Here is a 19,407-nt window from a genome sequence, read left to right as displayed (position 1 = left end):
AGGGAGTGCTGCACTGTCGGAGGTGCCGTCTTTCGGATGAGACGTTAAACCGAGGTCCCGTCTGCTCTCTCAGGTGGACGTGAAAGATCCCATGGCACTATTTCAAAGAAGAGCAGAAGAGTTATCTCCGGTGTCCTGGCCAATATTTATGGTTGCGTTTATTTCCAACACCAGATTTCTGATTGGTCACCTTGGAGGACAAGACACATCCAGCAGTTTATCTGGAATGTGTAATTAGATCCTGCCTACTGAAAGTAATCAAGTACTTTGCAAAGTGTAATTCGAGCCATTCTGACTGCCAGGCTCCAGACAGAACAGAGCTCACATAGAACAGACAGGGCTCACCCTCACAGGTTAAGATCTTCTTCCACCCCCCAAACAAGTTCCTGCCCCTGCTCACTAACAAGTTCCTAACCTTCCTCCCACCCCCCGGGTTCCTAGCCTCTCCCCCGCCCCCCCCCCCTAAAGTTTCAGACCTTCTCCTCTTGCCCAAGTTCCTGACATTTTCCCCCACCCCCAAGTTCCTAACATTCCCTTCCCCCCTTGCCCAAGTTCCTGACCTCCCCCACCCCACCCGCCCCCCCACAAGTTCCTGACCTTCTCCCCCTGCCCAAGTTCCTGACCTCCCCCACCCCGCCCGCCCCCCCACAAGTTCCTGACCTTCCCTCCCCCCCACAAGTTCCTGACCTTCTCCCCCTGCCCAAGTTCCTGGCCTCCCCCCACCCACAAGTTTCTGGCCACCCCCCCCACCCCACCCAGCCAGCGAAAAGATTCTGACTTTCTCTCCCCCGCCACGTCCCCCCCCCCCCCCCCAAGTTCCTGATCTTCCCTCTCTCCCCGCCCCTCCCCCCCCCCCCTACAGATGGGGCATTGTGTGGGGGTCACGGATTGTTAACAGGTTTATTGGGTGTGAAGTGAATAGTGACAGTGTCATGACTTCTGGATTTCATCCAGTCCAACGATGTCATTTGGCACACATGTATCGAGCTTTCTGAGAAATCAATTAGGTCTATGGGGAGGAGAGGGAGAACGTGGTGCGGGTGTAAAAGGGGTGGGGTTGGAAGAACGTGATCCGTCTTACCATCTGGATCATGTCCTCGCTCTCATCCCCCCTCCTTTAGACCATGATCATGTTCTTCTCCCATCTCCACTGTGCACTCCGTGCTCTTTCCCTCCCCCCCCCGAGTTCCTGACCTTCTCTCCCCCCAAGTTCCTGACCTCCTCTCCCCTCTGATTCTCTCTCTTCCCCCCTGCTCTCTCTCCCCCTGCTCTCTCCCTCTCCCCCTCTTTCTCCACCCACCCCTCTCACCCTCTCCCCTTCTTCCTCTCTCTCCCCTCTTCCTCTCTCTCTCCCTCCTCCTTTCTCTCCACTTCCCCCTCCTCTCTCTTCCCCTTCCCCTCTCTCTCCCTTTCCTGTCTCTCTCCCCTTCCTCACTCTCTCCCCTCCTCTCTTACCCCTCTCTCCCCCTCCTACCTCTCCTCTCTCTCTCTCCCCTCCAATCCTCTCTCTTGCCATCCGATTCCCTCTCTCCCCCTCCCGATTCCCTCTCTCTCCCCTTTCGATCGTCTCTCTTCCCCACTTCTCCGCCTCCTCCCCCCCCCCCCCGGCCACCAACGGAGCTGAGGAAAGCATGGCCCGTGATGCAGGCTGCAACTGTTGGGTACTGCGCATGTGCGGCTTCGGTAAACAGCACACATACGCAGAGAGGGATCGAGTGTGCATGTGTGGGACTGGGATACGGCGCACATGCGCCGAAGGCCACAAAGATGTGAATGCACATAATCACTCTGAATATTTATCCCTCAACCAACATCACTAAAACAGATTATCTGGTCATTATCACATTGCTGTTTGTAGGAGCTTACTGACTGCAAATTAGCCGTCATGTTTCCTATATTACAACAGTGACTACATTTCAAAAAGTACTTCATTGGCTGTAAAACACTTTGGGACATCCGGTGGTCGTGAAAGGAGATATATAAATGCAAGTCTTTCTTTCTTTGTTACATTGTATGATTCACTTCATAGGTGCAGCTAAAGGAGGTGGTCGAAGAATTGCCAAGTAAGATGATGACCGAATTAGCTGAAGCCGGTTCCAATTTCAGCGTTGGACAAAGGCAACTAGTGTGTCTCGCCAGAGCAGTTCTTAGAAAAAGTAAAATACTTATCATCGATGAAGCAACAGCAAATGTGGATCCTAGGTAATTTCTTGTATTTCAAGTGCAATGAGTACTATAAGTGATCCTACACTGGTGTTGATGCTGCTATGAGAGCGTGTATCGACTGTGATATCTTCAAACCCGGTTTTATGTGATGACTTATTTAACTTTTTTGGTTATAAGCAACCAAGAACATAGAGGCACATATTTAAAAGTATAGTATTGTAATTTAAGTTGGATTGTGCTAATAGATATTTTGATTTTAGCATTCATGTAGCACTACACACTGAACAGAAACAGCTGCCACATCTTTGTAGATCTACCATTATTTAAGCTTGTCTAGAAGTACAGTGTGATGCGCTATCAATTACTCATAAAAGACTGAGAGTTAGAAGAGTAACTAAAGGCTTTTATTAACAACAGAATGGAGGTCTACCTCGAGTGGTCGACCGGTCCAGGATCTAAGGGCTGGGGAGCAGTCACCTTTATACTAGGACCTGTGGGAGGAGTCAGCCGAGGCATGTCCAGGCATGTACACAGTGGAATACAAACAGGACAAACCGGAATACAAACAGTGGTTTACCACACAGTGTATTTTTTAACCTATGTAAGAGTGGATTAATAGCCTTTAAAAAAAAAAGAGTAGATGTTGGAATAAATCATATACGACTCTACTCGTGCCATTCAACACAACAGTGGAAATTTATAGAGCCCATAACTGTCCATCCGGATTTCATGTAGTATTGCCTTGAATTCTTGTAACATTCTAGGTGTGTAAATAAGCTTAATAACTTACGATGAACAGTAGAGTGATTAGATGATTAATTGTAACCTCTTCACATAATAAAGTCGTAGGAATTTGAGAAAGTAGGGGGTGGGAAAATTCTATTTTGTCCATGAAATTTATTCTAACTTTATTTGTAACTCATTTCCACCAGCTGGCAGTGGGTATCACACATGTGTTTTCTTCAGTACAACATTGGATTTGAGTAGATACTGTGTAAACTAGTTCCTCACTACAGGACCATATAAAAATCTTATAAAATGTTTTGTAGGACATCCAAAGAGATCTTTCGAAAGAGGGTGTAATCTATTTTTTTAATCTCAACATTTTTTCCTATCATCTCTTGAAGGCATTGATTCTTTGCTGAGAGTTGGTTGGCTCTCAGCACCAAGTACATTGTTTAAGCAGCCATTATTCATGTCTGTGCCTTGACTGTGAGTCTGAGCAGGCTCTATAACCAGGAGTATCACTGTTAGGCCTGATTCCATCTTTATCCGATAAGCACACAAGCATTTCCAATAGAGATCACTGCATAGCAACCAACATAAGGAATTATTTTCCCTTCCCTAGCCCACAGGTGCTGTGGTCAACATTGATGTCCCTACCATCATCAAGGCTGAGATCCCCTCATTCAACACAGGCCAGGAATCAAACCTGGGAAATTTTAGTCTTTATGGCTCCGTTAAATGTTTCTGTTATTAACACATCTATTGGGTAACCTGATTATTTTTAATAAAAGTTGAAAGCTTATCAAAGGATTAAATTTAGATCATGAAATGCAGGATTGAAGCCTGTAAATGAGAAAGATCACATAAGGCCAAAGTTTTTGTTTGGGATATAATTCCCTCATGTTTAGTTGTCATTTTATACAATGTATATACAGTGTCGTAGTTGGAATTTAAAATAACACGAGAATAACTGCTCAGCTGAAGGTTGACATTATGCAGCCTGAAAGCAATCCCCAGGGAGCTCTCATAATCCTGGGGTGTGTACATATACATATATGTCTTAGATTCATAGTCCAAGGTAGTCACATTTGAAGATGCAACTGGGCCAGTGGGCAAAAATCTGGATTCAGATGAGCCAGCCAAGATTCTACAAAGAAACCTCAACAGGATTTGTATAAGAACATAAGAAATAGGAGCAGGAGTAGGCCAATCGGCCCCTCGAGCCTGCTCCGCCATTCAATAAGATCATGGCTGATCTGATCCTAACCGCCAATCTACTATCACAGAACCATCTCCTGGATCTAACAGAATTAGACACACGAAATAGGAGCAGGATCAGGCTACCCACAGGGCCATGACCGATCCGAACCTAGACTCATGTCCAAATTCCTGCCCGCTCCCCGTAACCCTTAATTCCCTTTGCTTTTAGGAAACTGTCTATTTCTGTTTTAAATTTATGTAATGATGTAGCTTCTACAGCTTTTTGGGGCAGCATATTCCATGGACCTACCACCCTCTGAGTGAAGTAGTTCCTCCTCATCTCAGTTTTGAAAGAGCAGCCCCTTATTCTAAGACTATGCCCCCTAGTTCTAGTTTCAACCATCATCGGGAACATCCTCCCTGCATCCACCCGATCCAACCCCTTCACAATCTTATATGTTTCAATAAGATCGCCTCTCAATCTTCTGAACTCCAATGAGTAGAGTCCCAATCTACTCAACCTCTCCTCATATGTCCATCCCCTCATCCCCGGGATTAACCGAGTGAACCTTCTTTGTACTGACTCGAGAGCAAGTATGTCCTTTCTTAAGTATGGACACTAAAACTGTACGCAGTATTCCAGGTGCGGTCTCACCAATACCTTGTACAACTGAAGCAATACCTCCCTATTTTTATATTCTATCCCCCTAGCAATGAAAGCCAACATTCCATTGGCCTTCTTAATCACTTGCTGCACCTGCATACTAACCTTTTGAGTTTCGTGCACCAGGACCCCCAGATCCCTTTGTACTTCAGTACTTTCCAGTTTCTTGCCATTAAGATAATAACTTGCTCTACGATTTTTCCTGCCAAAGTGCATAACCTCACACTTTCCAGTATTGTATTCCATCTGCCAAATCTCTGCCCACTTAATTAGCCTGTCTATGTCCCCTTGCAGGTTTTTAATGTCCTCCTCACTCACTACTTTCCCTCCCATCTTAGTATCATCTGCAAACTTTGATATGTTACACTCGGTCCCCTCCTCCAAATCGTTAATATACATTGTAAAGAGTTGGGGACCCAGCACTGACCCCTGCGGAACACCACTAGTTACTGATTGCCAGTCTGAGAATGAACCATTTATCCCAACTCTCTGCCTTCTGTTAGATAGCCAATCCTCTATCCATGCCAGAATATTACCCCCAATCCCGTGATTTTTTATCTTAAGCAATAATCTTTTGTGTGGCACCTTGTATGTGGGCTAATTAGTGGCAAATTAAGTTCAATACAGATAAGTGCAACATTCTGCACATTGGAAATTAAGATAGGAGGCACAAGTGCTCAGTGAGTGGGATAAAATGTTCCATGGGGAAGTTGAAAGAAACCTAGTTAGTTGGCTCATCATTTACCATATCCAAACACTTGTGAGGCAGCAATAAACAAAGCAAGCAGGATACAAAAGCAAAATATTGCGGATTCTGGAAATCTGAAATAAAAACCGAAAATGCTGGAAATACTCAGCAGGTCAGGCAGCATCTGCAGAGAGAGAAACAGTTAATGTTTCAGATCGATGACCTTTCGTCAGAACTGGAAAATGTTATGTAACAAGTTTTAAGCAAGTACAGAGGTAGGGAATGGGGAGAGGGAGGAAAGAACAAAGGGGAAGGTCTGTGATAAGGTGGAAAGCAGGAGAGATTGAATGACAAAAGGGATGATGGTGCAAGGCAAAAGGGGGTGGTAATGGGACAAGTAAAGAAACAAAAGATGGGTCTAAAGGAGGTATAAATGGGAATAGCAGAATCATCGACAGCTGCTGTCTGACAAAATGGGGGCAGAGGTTATGATCTAAAATTGTTGAACTCAATATTGAGCCTGGAAGGCTGTAAAGTGCCTAATCGAAAGATGAGGTGCTGTTCCTCGAGCTTATGTTGAGCTTCATTGGAACAGTGTAAGAGACCGAGTTCAGAGTGGAGCAGAGAATTAAAGTGACAGGCAACCGGAAGCTAAGGGTCCCGCTTGCGACTGAATGAAGGTGTTCCGCAAAGCGGTCACCCAATCTACGTTTGGTCTCCCCAATGTAGAGGAGACTGCATCTGAGCAGCGAATACAGTATCCTAAATTGAAAGAAGTACAAGTATATCGTTGTTTCACCTGGAATGGGTGCTTGGGGCCCTAGACGGTGGGAAGGGAGGAGGTGAAAGGTCAGGTGTTGCATCAAGCAAGCAGGATGCTAGGTAATACCGGTAGCAGAGAGTCAAAAAGGATGGCTTACTTTTTGCCAACATTGAGCTGCAGGAAATTTTGACCCACCTGGATCATGATGTCAGACAAAGATTTGGGGGGTGTCGCAGCAGCAGTTGGGTCAATGGAGGGGGCAGAAAGCTGGAGCTGGGTGTCGTCCACATGCAAGTGGAAGCTGACCCAGTGCTTTCGGATTATGTCACTGTGACGAAACGGAGTATGTTGCAGTTGGTATATTTTTGTTCTACCTTCATTACAGCATATTGTTGAATTAAAGAAACTTCTTTTGAATAATCCAGTTTGAGAGATGCACATTTCATTAAACCAATGTATCCACTCCCAAAGACAAACAGATGTATCTTAATACATGGTAATGGAAAAACTATTTAGATTGATTTTACCAGAAGCACTTCATGGTAACTTCTTGCTTTATTCTGCATGGGGGTCAATCAAGTCAAATGGGGTTTGCAGCAAAGTGACAAATGGCTTGGTGTCTAACGTCTATTGGATGAAATGTACTGACTCTCCAGAGAGTAGATCCCGTGTCTGCAGACATTTTCTGTGTTTCTAATTCTGCACGTGATTAGCAGATTTATTTGATTTTGAAAGATACGTGTTTGATTTCCTTCTCCCATGTCGAACTTCGAAGGTGATGGAGACCTAAGGACCAATTTTACAAAATCGTGCTTCTGGCAGGCGAGGCTCCCCATTTGGAGTGCACATTTGTAATATTGGTCCTTATATCTCAGACAGCCTTGTAACAGTGTTTCTAAGGCCATTGAGCTAACGACGCCAACTGATTGTGCCAGGTTCAGCAAGTGCCCCGCGTACAGGAAACTCTTTTTTATCCGGGACCGGCGTGGTGCCGGTTTATCAAAAAGTCAGGATTACAGAGATGTATAGTAAAAGGTACGAGAGCTCCGTACACAGCAACAAATCCAGGCTTCCCTGTTGCTTAGCAACAGGTGCAGGAACCCCGGCCACAGACCAAGCATCCCTGTTGCTTAGCAACAAGTGCAGGAACCCTGGTTTCACAGCCACAGATCCAGGAACGGCCACTAATATGAAGTAAAACTTACCTGAACCTACTCCTGAATTTTGCCGGTTAACAGAGATTTCCGGTTATTTAGGTGCCGGTAAATCGAGAGTTTCCTGTACAAGTTACTTTAAGGACACTATCCTAAATCTATAAAATTACTGAGAGAACTAACAAAGTGTCTTGCCATTTATTAGCTTTGTGTCGAGGAGGCATAGCTAAGTTCTGTAAACTTCTCTATTTATTGTAAATTCTTATGTTGTTTTTATAAACCTATTCTGTAGTTTATAGCCTATGCCATAGTCTGATAGTATTGAGTGCAAGCAGCCAGAGCATATCTGGTGCACAACTGGATTAACCTTCCATCACCAGATCTGGCTGAACCACATCAAGCCTTTCGCGCCTCACTTTCTTCTGCCAAGCTATCCACTACTCCAGGATCATCCTGGAGGCCAAAATAACCCCCAACTTCTTTTCTCCACTACCAATTTTAAATCACTCCCCCCAGCCCCTTCCAGCCTCACCTCTAAAAAGTGCGAGAAGCTCATGGACTTCTTTGTTACCAAGGTAGAGGCCATCGTAGGAATCATGTTTCTGTCTCTTCCACAGCACTGAAACAGCCCTAACCAAACCATGAACAACTTTGTGACTGTGACCTTGGTGCCTTGACCTTTCTGCAGCCTTTGACACGGTTGTTGGCCACGCCATCCTCCTCCAGTGACTAGGCTCTGTTGTCCAGCATGGTGGGACTATCCTCGCTTGATTCTACTCTTGCCTATCTAATTGCAGCTGGAACATATATGCCAGTGGTTATCTCAGGAACCTCCAAGGATCCATCCTTGGCCCCCTTCTCTTCCTTATCTCTATGCTGTGCCTTGGTAACATCATCTGCAAACTTGGGATCAGCATCCACAAGTATGCTGATGATATCTAGCTTTCTGTTCCCTCACCCATTGTACCTTCCAATTGTTTCTTAAATGTTATAAAAGGGTTTTTACCTCCATTACTCTATCTGGAAATCTATGGTGGGGCAAAGGGAGTGGGGTGATGCACAGAATTTAAACACAAGGGCCGCAATTTTATCGGCACTGAGAGGGCGGGTTTGGAGGCGGGTCAAGGGTTAAAATCATTTTGATTGATGGCGAGTTGCGATCCCACCATCAACCCGCCTCCACGCCACTTTGCCAAAGGCCGGCTCTGGGAGTCCCGATTGGTCCCGCCACCAAGCGGCGGGAGAGGCCCTTAAGGCAGTTAACAGCTTGTTAACTGTCTGGATAAGCCTATTTTAACAGCGTTTTTCAATTTTTGCACATTTTCTGCGTGTTCCACGCCGTTCCCAAACCACGCCAACTGATTGTGTCGGGTTCAACAGGTGCCTGATTTCTTGACAGCTGCAGCTCCAGCATTAAAACGGAGCTCTAACATGGCTCACTTTCAGTTTTTTGAGGTGTTGGAACACTTTTTGCAGGCCTACTGAGCTTGGAAGTGGTGAAGCTGAGATTCATCTCCACTGTGACCTCTCCCCACATTGACTCAGTGCTTATAACTTCTAGTCCTCAACTGACATATCTACCAGCAGCATGGGAACCATTTATATCCTCTCATCCTGGTCCTCAGAATCGGAGGAAGAGCAGCCGCGGCAGCAGCAGGACTAGGCACACCAGCAGCAGCAGCAACAGGAGCGCCAACCTCCTCCTCACCCACCTGATGCTGCACAGGAGATACCCCCAACACAGGGTTTACAGGCCGAGGATGAGCTTCCTCAACATGACTGAGCAGCAGTGCCAAAGGAGGCTGAGACTTTCGCGGAAGGTAGTCACTGACATCTGCGCAATGCTGCACCAACACCTGGAGCCCAGAGGAACGGGTAGACACTTACCAGTGTCAAAGTCACCACCGCCCTCAATTTTTTTGCTTCAGGTTCCTTCCAGGGCTCATCAGCAGACATCAGCGGCATCTCCCAGTCAGCCGCACATACTTGCATCGCGCACAATTACATCCACTTCTCCACGGATCAAGCAAGTCTAAACCGCACGTGCAGTTGGTTTTGCAAATATGGCAGGCTTGCCAAGGGTGCAGGGCGTCGTAGACTGCAAACATGTGGCCATTAGGGCACCCCATCACAACCCAGCTGTATTTGTCAACCACAAGGGCTTCCATTCCCCTAACGTCCAGCTGGTGTGTAACCACAGGAAGAACATTATGCATGTTTGCGCCAAGTACCCTGGCAGTTGCCATGACTCGTTCATTCTGTGGCAGACTACTGTGCCTCCGCTCTTCAAACCGCCAACCCAACTTTCCGGATGGCTACTCGGAGACAAGGGCTATCCCCTGAAGACGTGGCTAATGATGCCGTTGAGGAGGCCATCAAATGAAGCAGAGGAGCGCTACAATGCCAGCCACGTTTCCACCAGAGCCATCATCGAGCAAACCATCGGCTTGCTCAAAATACGATTCAGATGCCTTGACAGATCAGGTGGAACCCTACAGTACTCAGCAGCCAGGGTCTCCAGAATCATCGTGGTCTGCTGTGCACTGCACAACATCGCACAGCACCGTGGCTTGCAGCTGCCTGAGGAACAAGTGGCTCAGCGGATGCGCCAGCTCCAGCAGCACGTGAGCACATTGCTTCCTGTGGTGCAAGGGATGCACTAATCTTTGCCAGATTCGCTTAGGTAGACGAATCAAACACGTGGCTGGCACCTTCTTATCACACCATACACAATGTACAAGAACCTGTGGGTTCCTATCACTCTCACCACCATCACTACAAATGCAAGTCGCCCAGAGCTCTCAATATACAACTTCCATTTCCCAGAACACAAAGGCCAGACCTTCAACTGTTTCCCATCACTTTTGTTTAATACATCCACAAAAGGATGACAATGCCAAATATTAAACATAACAAAAGACAACAGAACAGAACACCCAAGTGACTACCCTTGTGACTAATTTCCTTTATCTTCCTCTTACGCATACTTCTACGTTGTGCTTCCCCTGCGGCTTCAGTAGATGTGGAGGCACCTTGCTCACTTTCATGCTGCTCCTGCTTCGACACCTTTGGCGGGCGTCCTCTGGGTTTGCAAGCCTGTGAGGGCTCGGTAACAGTCTGCTCCTCCTGCGGCTGTGCAGGGGCTGAGACACCCATCTCGGGTGAGGACTCTGGTGGGGCTCTGACCGAGGGCTCAGCAGTGGCATGGGAGTGTGAGCGCCTGGAGAGGGGCTCATAGTTCCATGTTGCCTGCCAACAACATCCCTCGCATGGGTCAGCCGCACTTCAGTGCTAGCAAGTGGGTGGAAAGCACCTCGCTGCACATCAGGGGGGGCCATGAGGACCCGTATCTGCACTGGCAGACCTCCTCAAAAGGACTTCCATGAAGCTCTGGTTTCTCTGCTCAATAGCTGCCCATCGCTCCTCCAGAGATGTCAATCTATTCTGAACATTCACCATGTTTTCCTGACTCTGGCGACTTATTTCCTGCATGACTGTAGCCAGCCTTTCCACGGAGGTTGCCATCGTTTCCATGGTGGTGCGTTCATGCGCCATTGCCTCCACAAAGGCACTGCTCATGTTAGACATGGACTACTCCATCCTCTCCACACTCACAGTAACCCTGGATGCAAAACCTGCCAGAGACTCCTGCACTTGTTTCTGGAGTTCAAGCACCACTCTCTTTCTGGATGACCCCAGATGCACAGGGTCCATATGCAGCTGAGCAGAGCTGGGAGCGCCCTGCAACCTCCGACGAGGACTCGCCACTGCTGTCCCTGTCTCCACCATCTGCTGATGCTCACTTGTGAGATGTGATACACGAGGTGACAACACTACTCTATCTCGCGAAGGTCCTACCGAGGTGTGCGTATCTGCGCTGGTGCTGGGTACGCTTAATTCTGCTGACACTGCGCCCTCAGAGGTTGCAGCTTCCTCTGAGGAGTCTTCAGGCTCTTCCTCCTGGACAGTGGGGCGGGGGGGCTCTCGATGGTCCTGTGGGGGAGTAAAGGCATGAGTTAGACATGAGATATTAATGTAGCATGCACATCGAATTGTGCAGATGATAATAACTCAATCTGTATGAGCATCAGATGCCATATCAGTCACTCATGCAATGTAAATGAGAGGGATGCAAATCTATTCTGCTGCGCCCATCTGACCGTCCTCCACTTCCAGATCCTCATCACCTCCGATGATTTTGAGTGCAGCCTCCTCAGCGGTGGTCATGTGGGCAACGGAAGGTGGCCCTCCTCCTGTCCTGGCCCCCTCCCTCTTATTGTGGGCTCTCTTTTCCTGCAATGAGGGACACAAGTGGAGTTTGAGTGAGAATGATGGAGTGAGTGTAGAGAATCCATAGCATAGATGCTTAGAAGGAGACAAAGATGGAGTGAGGTGCCAATACCAAGGGCCCTCCCTGTGCGTTGTTAGTTGTTGGCATTGCATAACAGTGATAGTGAGTGTGATGGTTGCATAGTCAAATAGTGAAGTGATTCTGTACATAGAGAGAGAGGGATGGTTAAGGGTGCAAGAGATGTAAGGGTAAAGTGGGATGTGCAGGAGTAGGTTAACAATCAGAGTGCTGGTGATGAGTGGAGATGGGGAGCAGATTGAAGGTAACTGTGATGTTATACTCACTTTTCCTGAGCGTACCAGGTCATTAAACCTTTTCCTGCACTGGACCCAGGAGCGAGCGCACAACGACCTGGAGCTGACCTCCTCAGCAATTTGCAGCCAGGCTGCTTTGCTTTGCTGAGGGGAGATTTAATGAATGTGTATAAAACTATGAGGGGCCAAGATAGAGTGGATAGGAAGGACCTATTTCCCTTAACAGAGGGGTCAAGAACCAGGGGGCATAGATTTAAAGTAGTTGGTAGAAGGATTAGAGGGGAGATGAGGGGAAAAAAATTCACCCAGAGGTTGGTGGGGGTCTGGAACTCACTGCCTGAAAGGGTGGTAGAGGCAGAAACCCTCATCACATTTAAAAGTACTTGGGTATGCACTTGAAGTGCCGTAACCTACAGGGCTATGGACCTTGTGCTGGAAGATGGGATTAGGCTGGGTAGCTCTTTTCCGACCGGCATGGACACGATGGGCTGAATGGCCTCCTGAGTCGTAATTTTTCTATGATTCTATGGTGTCTGTCCTAAACGTACTCGTCACAATCCTGAACATCTGGCCTCTTGTTCTGCTGCAGTGAATCATTTTTTTAAATTGTTCTCAGTTGATGCTGACAAGGCCACATTTATTGCCCATCCCCTGTTGCCCTGAGCTAGTGGTGGTGATAGTGGGCTTCATCTTGAACTGCTGCAGTCCTTGTGGTGATGCCACTCCCACAGTGGTGGTAGATAGGGAATTCTAGTGACAATAAAGTCAGGATGGTGTGTGACTTAGAGGCGAACTTTGTGTCTTGTCAACCTCAACTCTCCATAAACTCCAGCTCATTCAAAATTGCCTGTATTCTATCCTGCACCAAGTCCTCCTCGCCCACCATCCCTGTTCTTGCATTGGCCCCAAGTCCCCTAATTTAAAATTCTCATCCTTGTGTTTAAATCCTTTCATGGCTTTGCCCTTCCCCATTCTGTAACATCCTGTAAGTACAATTCTGGTCTCTTGTGCCTCCCCCATTTTGCCCCACCACTGGACGTCATGCCTTAAGTCATCTCGGCCCGACGCTCTGGAATTCCTCCCTAAACCTCTCTGCCTCTCCTCCTTCCTCTCCTTTAAGACCCTCCTTAAAACCCACCTCTTTAACCAAATTTTTAGTTACCTCCTTATATCTCCTTCTCTGGCTCAGCATCTGTTTTTATATGATTACGCTTCTGTGAAGTGCCTTAGGATGTTTATCTACGTTAATAGCACTATATGAATTTGTTGCTTTGATTAGTTACCTGAACACCAGAATCAGTTTATAGCCTTTAACATGCTGCATTTGTTATTTTATACACAAGAAGGCTGGCGAGCTCCTTTTTGATAACAGTGCTTCAGCTTTATTAGTAAATAAGTTTATAGACAATTACAGGGGAATTTCAGCAATAGCATATGTTGTAAAACCGTGTACTCGCTTTAAACCTGTCTCTGTGTCCTATTAAAGTGTAATATTTTTTCATATCGATTCTTTCTACAGATAGTTGTAAGAAAAGTGTGGTGTAACAGAACACTAAAATGAAGGGAACTAACAACAGAAAACGCTGGAAAAACTCAGCAGGCCAGGCAGCATCCGTGGAGAGAGATAGAGAGTTAAGGGGGGTGATTTTCATTCAGAAGTCGGGAAGGAGGCGGGACTACACCTTTCGGGGTTGTAGTCCCGCCTCCATCGAGATGTGGCCAATCCACGTGATTTTAACTTGATTGACCTTGTTGAGCCCGCCCAGCGGGCTCAGCAGGCCAATTAAGGGCCACCCGGCAACAGGTGACATCACAGACTGAAACTTCATCTGTCAAGACGTTTTGACAGATGAAGTATCAGTGTTTCACAGCTGTTTGAAGCTGTCAAACACTGACAGTCTTACTTCTAACATGAGTCCTTCTACACAGACTCAGTTAGAAATCTCACCGGCACAGAAAGCTGCAGGCTGTCACTTTTGAAAGATCGCAGCCATTCTGCTTTCTGTGCCGGTTAGATGATGGACTCCCGAAACCTAGAGGAAGGAAGGCCAAAAAGGTAAGTACAGGTAATTTAAACTTCTTTACACACTTTAGACACACCAAACACACTTACCTTTGCACTCATGCACCCATCACTCACCTGAACACCGACATCTCGACCCCTTCAAGTCCTTCAACCCGACGGCACGACGACTCTAACTTGGCGTGGTTTGGAGCCGTCGGGAATCCCACACTTCAACATTCAAAATAGGGATTAGGCTAAAAACTGCCTGTTAACTACCTGTTAACAGGCAGTTAATTGGCACTAATCCCTTCCCGCCTCGGGTAGGCGGGTCCCAGTGCGGGGCGGGTACCCGCCTCCTTTGAAACTGGCACGGGGGCGGGATGATGTCGGGACCCCCGAATTCGGGACTTTAACCACCCCCCCGCACGCCTCCAATCCCGACTCCACAGGTCAATGAAAAGCGACCCCAACATTTCAGGTCGAAGACCTTTCGCCAGAACTGGTTCCAGTTCTGACGAAAGGTCTTCGACCTGAAACGTTAACTCTGTTTCTCTCTCCACAGATGCTGCCTGGCCTGCTGAGTTTTTCCAGCATTTTCTGTTGTTATTTCAAATTTCCAGCATCCGCAGTATTTTGCTATTGTACTAAAATGAAGGGCTTGTTTACATGGTATCTGCTGACAACCCTTATACCAAGGATATGTACGATAAACCATTGCAGGCCACAGAAAAAGAATTGCAATACAAAACACTTAAGTTCAATAAATATACATACAAATGTTCCCCCTTACTCCAAGCTAAATTGCTCAGTCTCCGTAATTTTGCCAAACCTACAGTGGAAACCCCGTTTACACACTCAAATGGGGTTTCTGCTGCACTTTCAGCAAAGTTACGATGGTTATAGAGCGGGAGCAACTCCAAGAAAATTCCCAACCCAAGTCATGAACTCAGTAGCTGGGGCATGCAGGAAGCATGGCCCTCAGGCAATAGTTTATACTGCTGTGGAAAAACATCTGAAATACCCTCTTCAAATCCCAGTTGAGAGTAAGAACTTTTTTATGCACACCCTGGCCAATCCCCAGCTTAGCTGAAACAAACAGTTTAAGAATTTATTACCTGAATCGTGTCTACATGCATCATACCTTATTTTATCTGTCACACAAAATCATTGTGCCGCATTTTTCTGTCCACATCTAGAGGGTCACACGAAGATCATATTCACCTCAAATCTCTCACTGATTAAAACTAATGAATCGTACCTACCTCATTGAACAGTCCTAAAAATAAAGTTTGCAACATAACAAATGTACAAAAATTACACAATTCTGAGAAAGTAAATGTAAACTTACCCTATAAAGTTACCAATTTAATCTTGGAAATGACTTAAGCAGTTTTCTCCTTATAGGCTTCTTTAGGGCCTTGGATTTGAGTTCTATGCCAAAACGTGGCCCTTTCCTCAGTGCTGGTTTTTAAGTGTCCACTTCAACCACGAATACACCCAGGCCCAGATTCTGCCTGACTTGAACACTCTCCTGCTCCCAGGCCCAGACTCTCCTGTTTCGGGGCCTGGTCAAATTTTTTTAAATAGCATAAGCAGCAAGATGGACTGCAGCGCCGATCCAAGTTGTATTGTGAGAAGGTTGCGGTAATGTAGTGGTTACGTTACTGGACCAGTAATCCAGAGGCCTAAACTAATCATTCAGAGAAAATCCCATCATGGCAGTTTGAGAATTTAAATTCAATTTGAAATAAAAAGCTAGTATCAGTAAATGTGACCATGAAGCTGTCAGATTGTTCTTCCTTTAGGGAAGGAAACCTGCCGTCCTTGCCCAATGTGGTTGACTCATAATTGCCCTCTGAAGTAGCTCAGCAAGCCTGTCAGTTAATGAGCAATAAATGCCAGCCTTGCCAATGCACATCCTGAGAATGAGTTTTTTAAAGATTGTTTCACCTTGAATGGCAGAGGTGGCAAATTTGAACTCATGGATTTCCAGTCTTTGTCGAGATGGCTCCGAAGAAAACCTAAAGAAAATTGTTCAAGTGTTCCTATGTTTACCAATGTCCTGACTCGCGGTCCCACTTTCGCTCCCTGGACTCACCAGTCCTGCTGTTTCTCCCTTAACTATGAGCAAATTACAGGCAAGTTGTAGTTACAAATGACATGGGGATCTCCATTGGTATTGGCTTTAATTCCTGTTTTTAAACTGTGCAAGTGTTTGGACTTTCAGTTACCTATTTAACAAGCTTGGTCACTGCAGATTCTCCCCCTTCTCAGTCTGACAGATCTTAAAATGCCCCCTTCGTGTTGCCACACCCGAACCGCGCCCCCCCCCCCCCGCCCCAGATTGTTTATAGAACCCATTGGTTGTCCAATTGTTTCCAAAATCTCACCACTCTACAAGTGCTGCCAGACTCCAGACCCCTCCTGAAAGCTGCCAAACCCCAGGTCTCCCCTCCCTTCCGCCCCACACAGGCTACTACCCACCCTTGAATGCTGCCAGCTCCCCACTATGTGGAGTGCTGCCAAACCTTGATCTTCTACAAATTCTGCTAGATCTGGATCCGATCCGAGTTGCTGCTTCATTCAGTTACCACCCACCCCCCAAACCGTGTCATCTGCAGGGAATGTGTTTGAATTGGTATAATGAGATGACCTTGCAGAGTCACACAAGGGCAAATCTTGTTAAGGCATGCATTGAAGTAATTTGCAAGAGGAATGAAAGAGCAGCGCTGTTCCTGTCTTGTGTGCTTGTCTCCCAGCATGCCGCTGATAGGTACAGGCTGGACAGTGCTTTTAAAATGCTACACAGATTTTCAGCTGCTGGCAACAGTTTTAGACTGGCTTTACACCAATAGGTGTGCAAATGAACATACCCAGGAAACTTGTGTGTAGCTTCCTCTGCAGGCCATGGTGGGCACAATATTTTTCTTAGAGGGGCGATAGTGGTGTAAATCACATCAAGGAAATTCTAGGCCCCACCGTCTTATCGAGCCACATAACACAATTGTATGCAGAGCCGTTAATATCAGTGTATTCAGTGAAATTATACCACCCAGGAGCTATATTTTTTTAAAGAATAAAACAGGTCAAAATTGATCACAATTTCAAATCAATGTTAGTGATTGACCAGCTGTTACGCCTAATGAGTGACACATGGCAACTCTCCAGAAAAAGTGTGATCAGTCCAGTTGTTGGAATGAGCTTCTTAGTCTTTCTGTGTTATATGCACTCTGAATTCCAAAGTCGAAAGTAAATTTAAAGGATCTTTAAATAGTTAGGAATCCTGTAAAAAGTTGTTTCACTATATGCAATAGAGTCTCTGGCCGCGATTTTGCCGGCGCTCGGGGCGGGTTTGGAGGCGGGTCCACTGTCAAAATCAAAATGATTGACAGCAGGTTGGGAACCTGCTTCGAACCCGCCTCTATGTAAGTTTCCAAAGTGTCGGGTCTGCGATTTCAGAACAGACCCGACACCAAGCGGCGGGGGAGGCATTTAAGATACTTAAGTGCTTGTTAACCACAATTTTGTCAGCCTTTTTCTATTTTACCATATTTTTAATGGGGTTCACGTCGTTCGGAGATCACGTCAGGTAAGTAGGTCAAGTTCTCTATATCTCCCCATTGCTGTGGATAGGTGACAGCTGCAAAAGTGGTATGAAAGCTACCATTTCACAGCTGGTCACTTTCCAATGTCAGAAGCTTGAGCCTTCAGGACTTGGAAGGCACTTTTGAGCTGTATACATTTTGGAAGTGTTTGGAGTAAATTCTTTATCCGCTGTCACCTCCTTGGAGCAACCTCTCTCACCATTGACAGACCGCTTCTGTCATCGCAACTTCAGCTGCCATCTATTCCAGCAACATCGGTGCCCTTCAAAAAATCTCACCTTGGTCCGCTGAATCCCTCCACGATCAGCCCCAACACCAACGTCACCAGGCACACCAACATCACCAACAACAATACCAACCTTCTCTGCAATCACCTGATGCTGCACAGGACACATGGCATCAGCACCCGACAACATTGCTGCCCAGGAGGCCAGCGATGGTATCACCATGGCCAGATTTGCTTCACTTGATGCTGTACACCCTGGCTGCCACATGATGCGCCAGGTTGGCACTACCCCACACCAGCACCATAAAGCATCCCTACAATATCCAAGCCATTCCTTTCACACTCATCACAATTGCGGGGGCGGCACCCTTATGTCTCACCATTCACTGCAACTCACTAAGCCACTTCCAAAGGTGCACACAAATCTGTCACCACATTTATAGAAATTTTACATGAACATTGCATAAAACACCCAAGTGCCTACCCTTGTGTATTGTTAGTTGATATGATTGCACGAGGATGAGGGTAAGTGTGAAGGGTGGCTAGTAAGATGGGGAAGTGATAATGTAGATAGAGTGGGATGGGTGGAGGTGCAAGGTAAGTTGGTGTGAATAAGGATGTGCAGGAGTAGGGTAGGGAAGGCAGAGTTATGGGGATGCAATGAGTGGCACAGCAGGATGAGTTTGAGTGTGGCTTGGCAATAACGTTTCGTGTTCTACTGAGATCATTGAAAGGTTTGCGCCACTGCAGCCAGGCACTCCTGACGACATCCCTGCTTTTGCCCTTCTGTGCAATGTGCAACCAGGCTGCATTGGTCTCCTGGGGCGGTCTCTTCCGCTCTTGGAAGGGAAGAGAACCTCCTTGTGTACTGTGACTCCCTCCATAAGCATGTGGAGAAAGTCATGGGAGAGCCTGGGTGCAGCCGTGCACCTTTATGCAGTGCTTGTCAGTGTTTGCAGCACCTCAATGCTTCAGAACACTGACAGCACAACTGTCAAAATGAATGCGGCCATGGTCCCTTTAAGGAAACCGGCATCAAATGACATCATCAGACCCGCTTCCTTTTAATTGGCCGAGAACACCGCAGGACGGGCTTAACAAGCCCTATTAACGGAAAATCCTTTTTGCAGAGAGGCTGCAGCCGGGAGCAGGACCGGAACCCGGCAACTACCTCTCCCGCTGCAAACCCATCTCCGCTGGCAAAATCCAGCCCTCTGTGTTCTCTCAAACGACCACAGTTTTCCAGGTTTACTGTTACCAATAACCATAGTTATTGGGGTGCAGGATGCCATGAAAGGTTTCCATGGGCATGACCTACAAAATTGGGGTTTGGATACTGTCTTTTGATCTACAAACTGAACATGCCATAAAACTTCTTATGTCAACTGTTTCACTTTTAATTTTCTCTTTTTTTTAAGAACGGATGAGTTAATTCAGAAGACAATTCGAGAGAAGTTTGAACAGTGTACGGTACTGACAATTGCACATCGGCTTAATACCATTATCGACAGTGATAGAATTCTGGTAAGAACCCCGCACAGCACAAACCTCCATAAAGCTCCTGTTATGTTGCAGCCTGGGTCTTAAGAGGGTAAGCTAGATGTG

The 19,407-nt window shown here is 46.7% G+C and overlaps 1 protein-coding gene across 1 annotated transcript in view; it reads left to right on the top strand.

Moving 5' to 3' along the window:
* abcc4 (ATP binding cassette subfamily C member 4 (PEL blood group)) overlaps positions 1 to 19,407 on the top strand; it is a 516,746-nt gene that overhangs the window by 450,116 nt on the left and 47,223 nt on the right. The window contains exons 28-29 of the mRNA XM_085999895.1: positions 2,030 to 2,202; positions 19,221 to 19,326. Of these exons, the coding sequence (XP_085856021.1) occupies positions 2,030 to 2,202; positions 19,221 to 19,326 (279 nt within the window). The remainder of the gene's footprint in view (positions 1 to 2,029; positions 2,203 to 19,220; positions 19,327 to 19,407) is intronic.

Source organism: Somniosus microcephalus, chromosome 10 (assembly GCF_052327205.1).
Source record: "Somniosus microcephalus isolate GS21.2 chromosome 10, FLI_Smic_1.0, whole genome shotgun sequence".
NCBI lineage: Eukaryota > Metazoa > Chordata > Chondrichthyes > Squaliformes > Somniosidae > Somniosus > Somniosus microcephalus.
The sequence above is the reverse complement of the archived record's forward strand: the minus strand, read 5'-3'. Positions and strand labels throughout refer to the sequence as shown.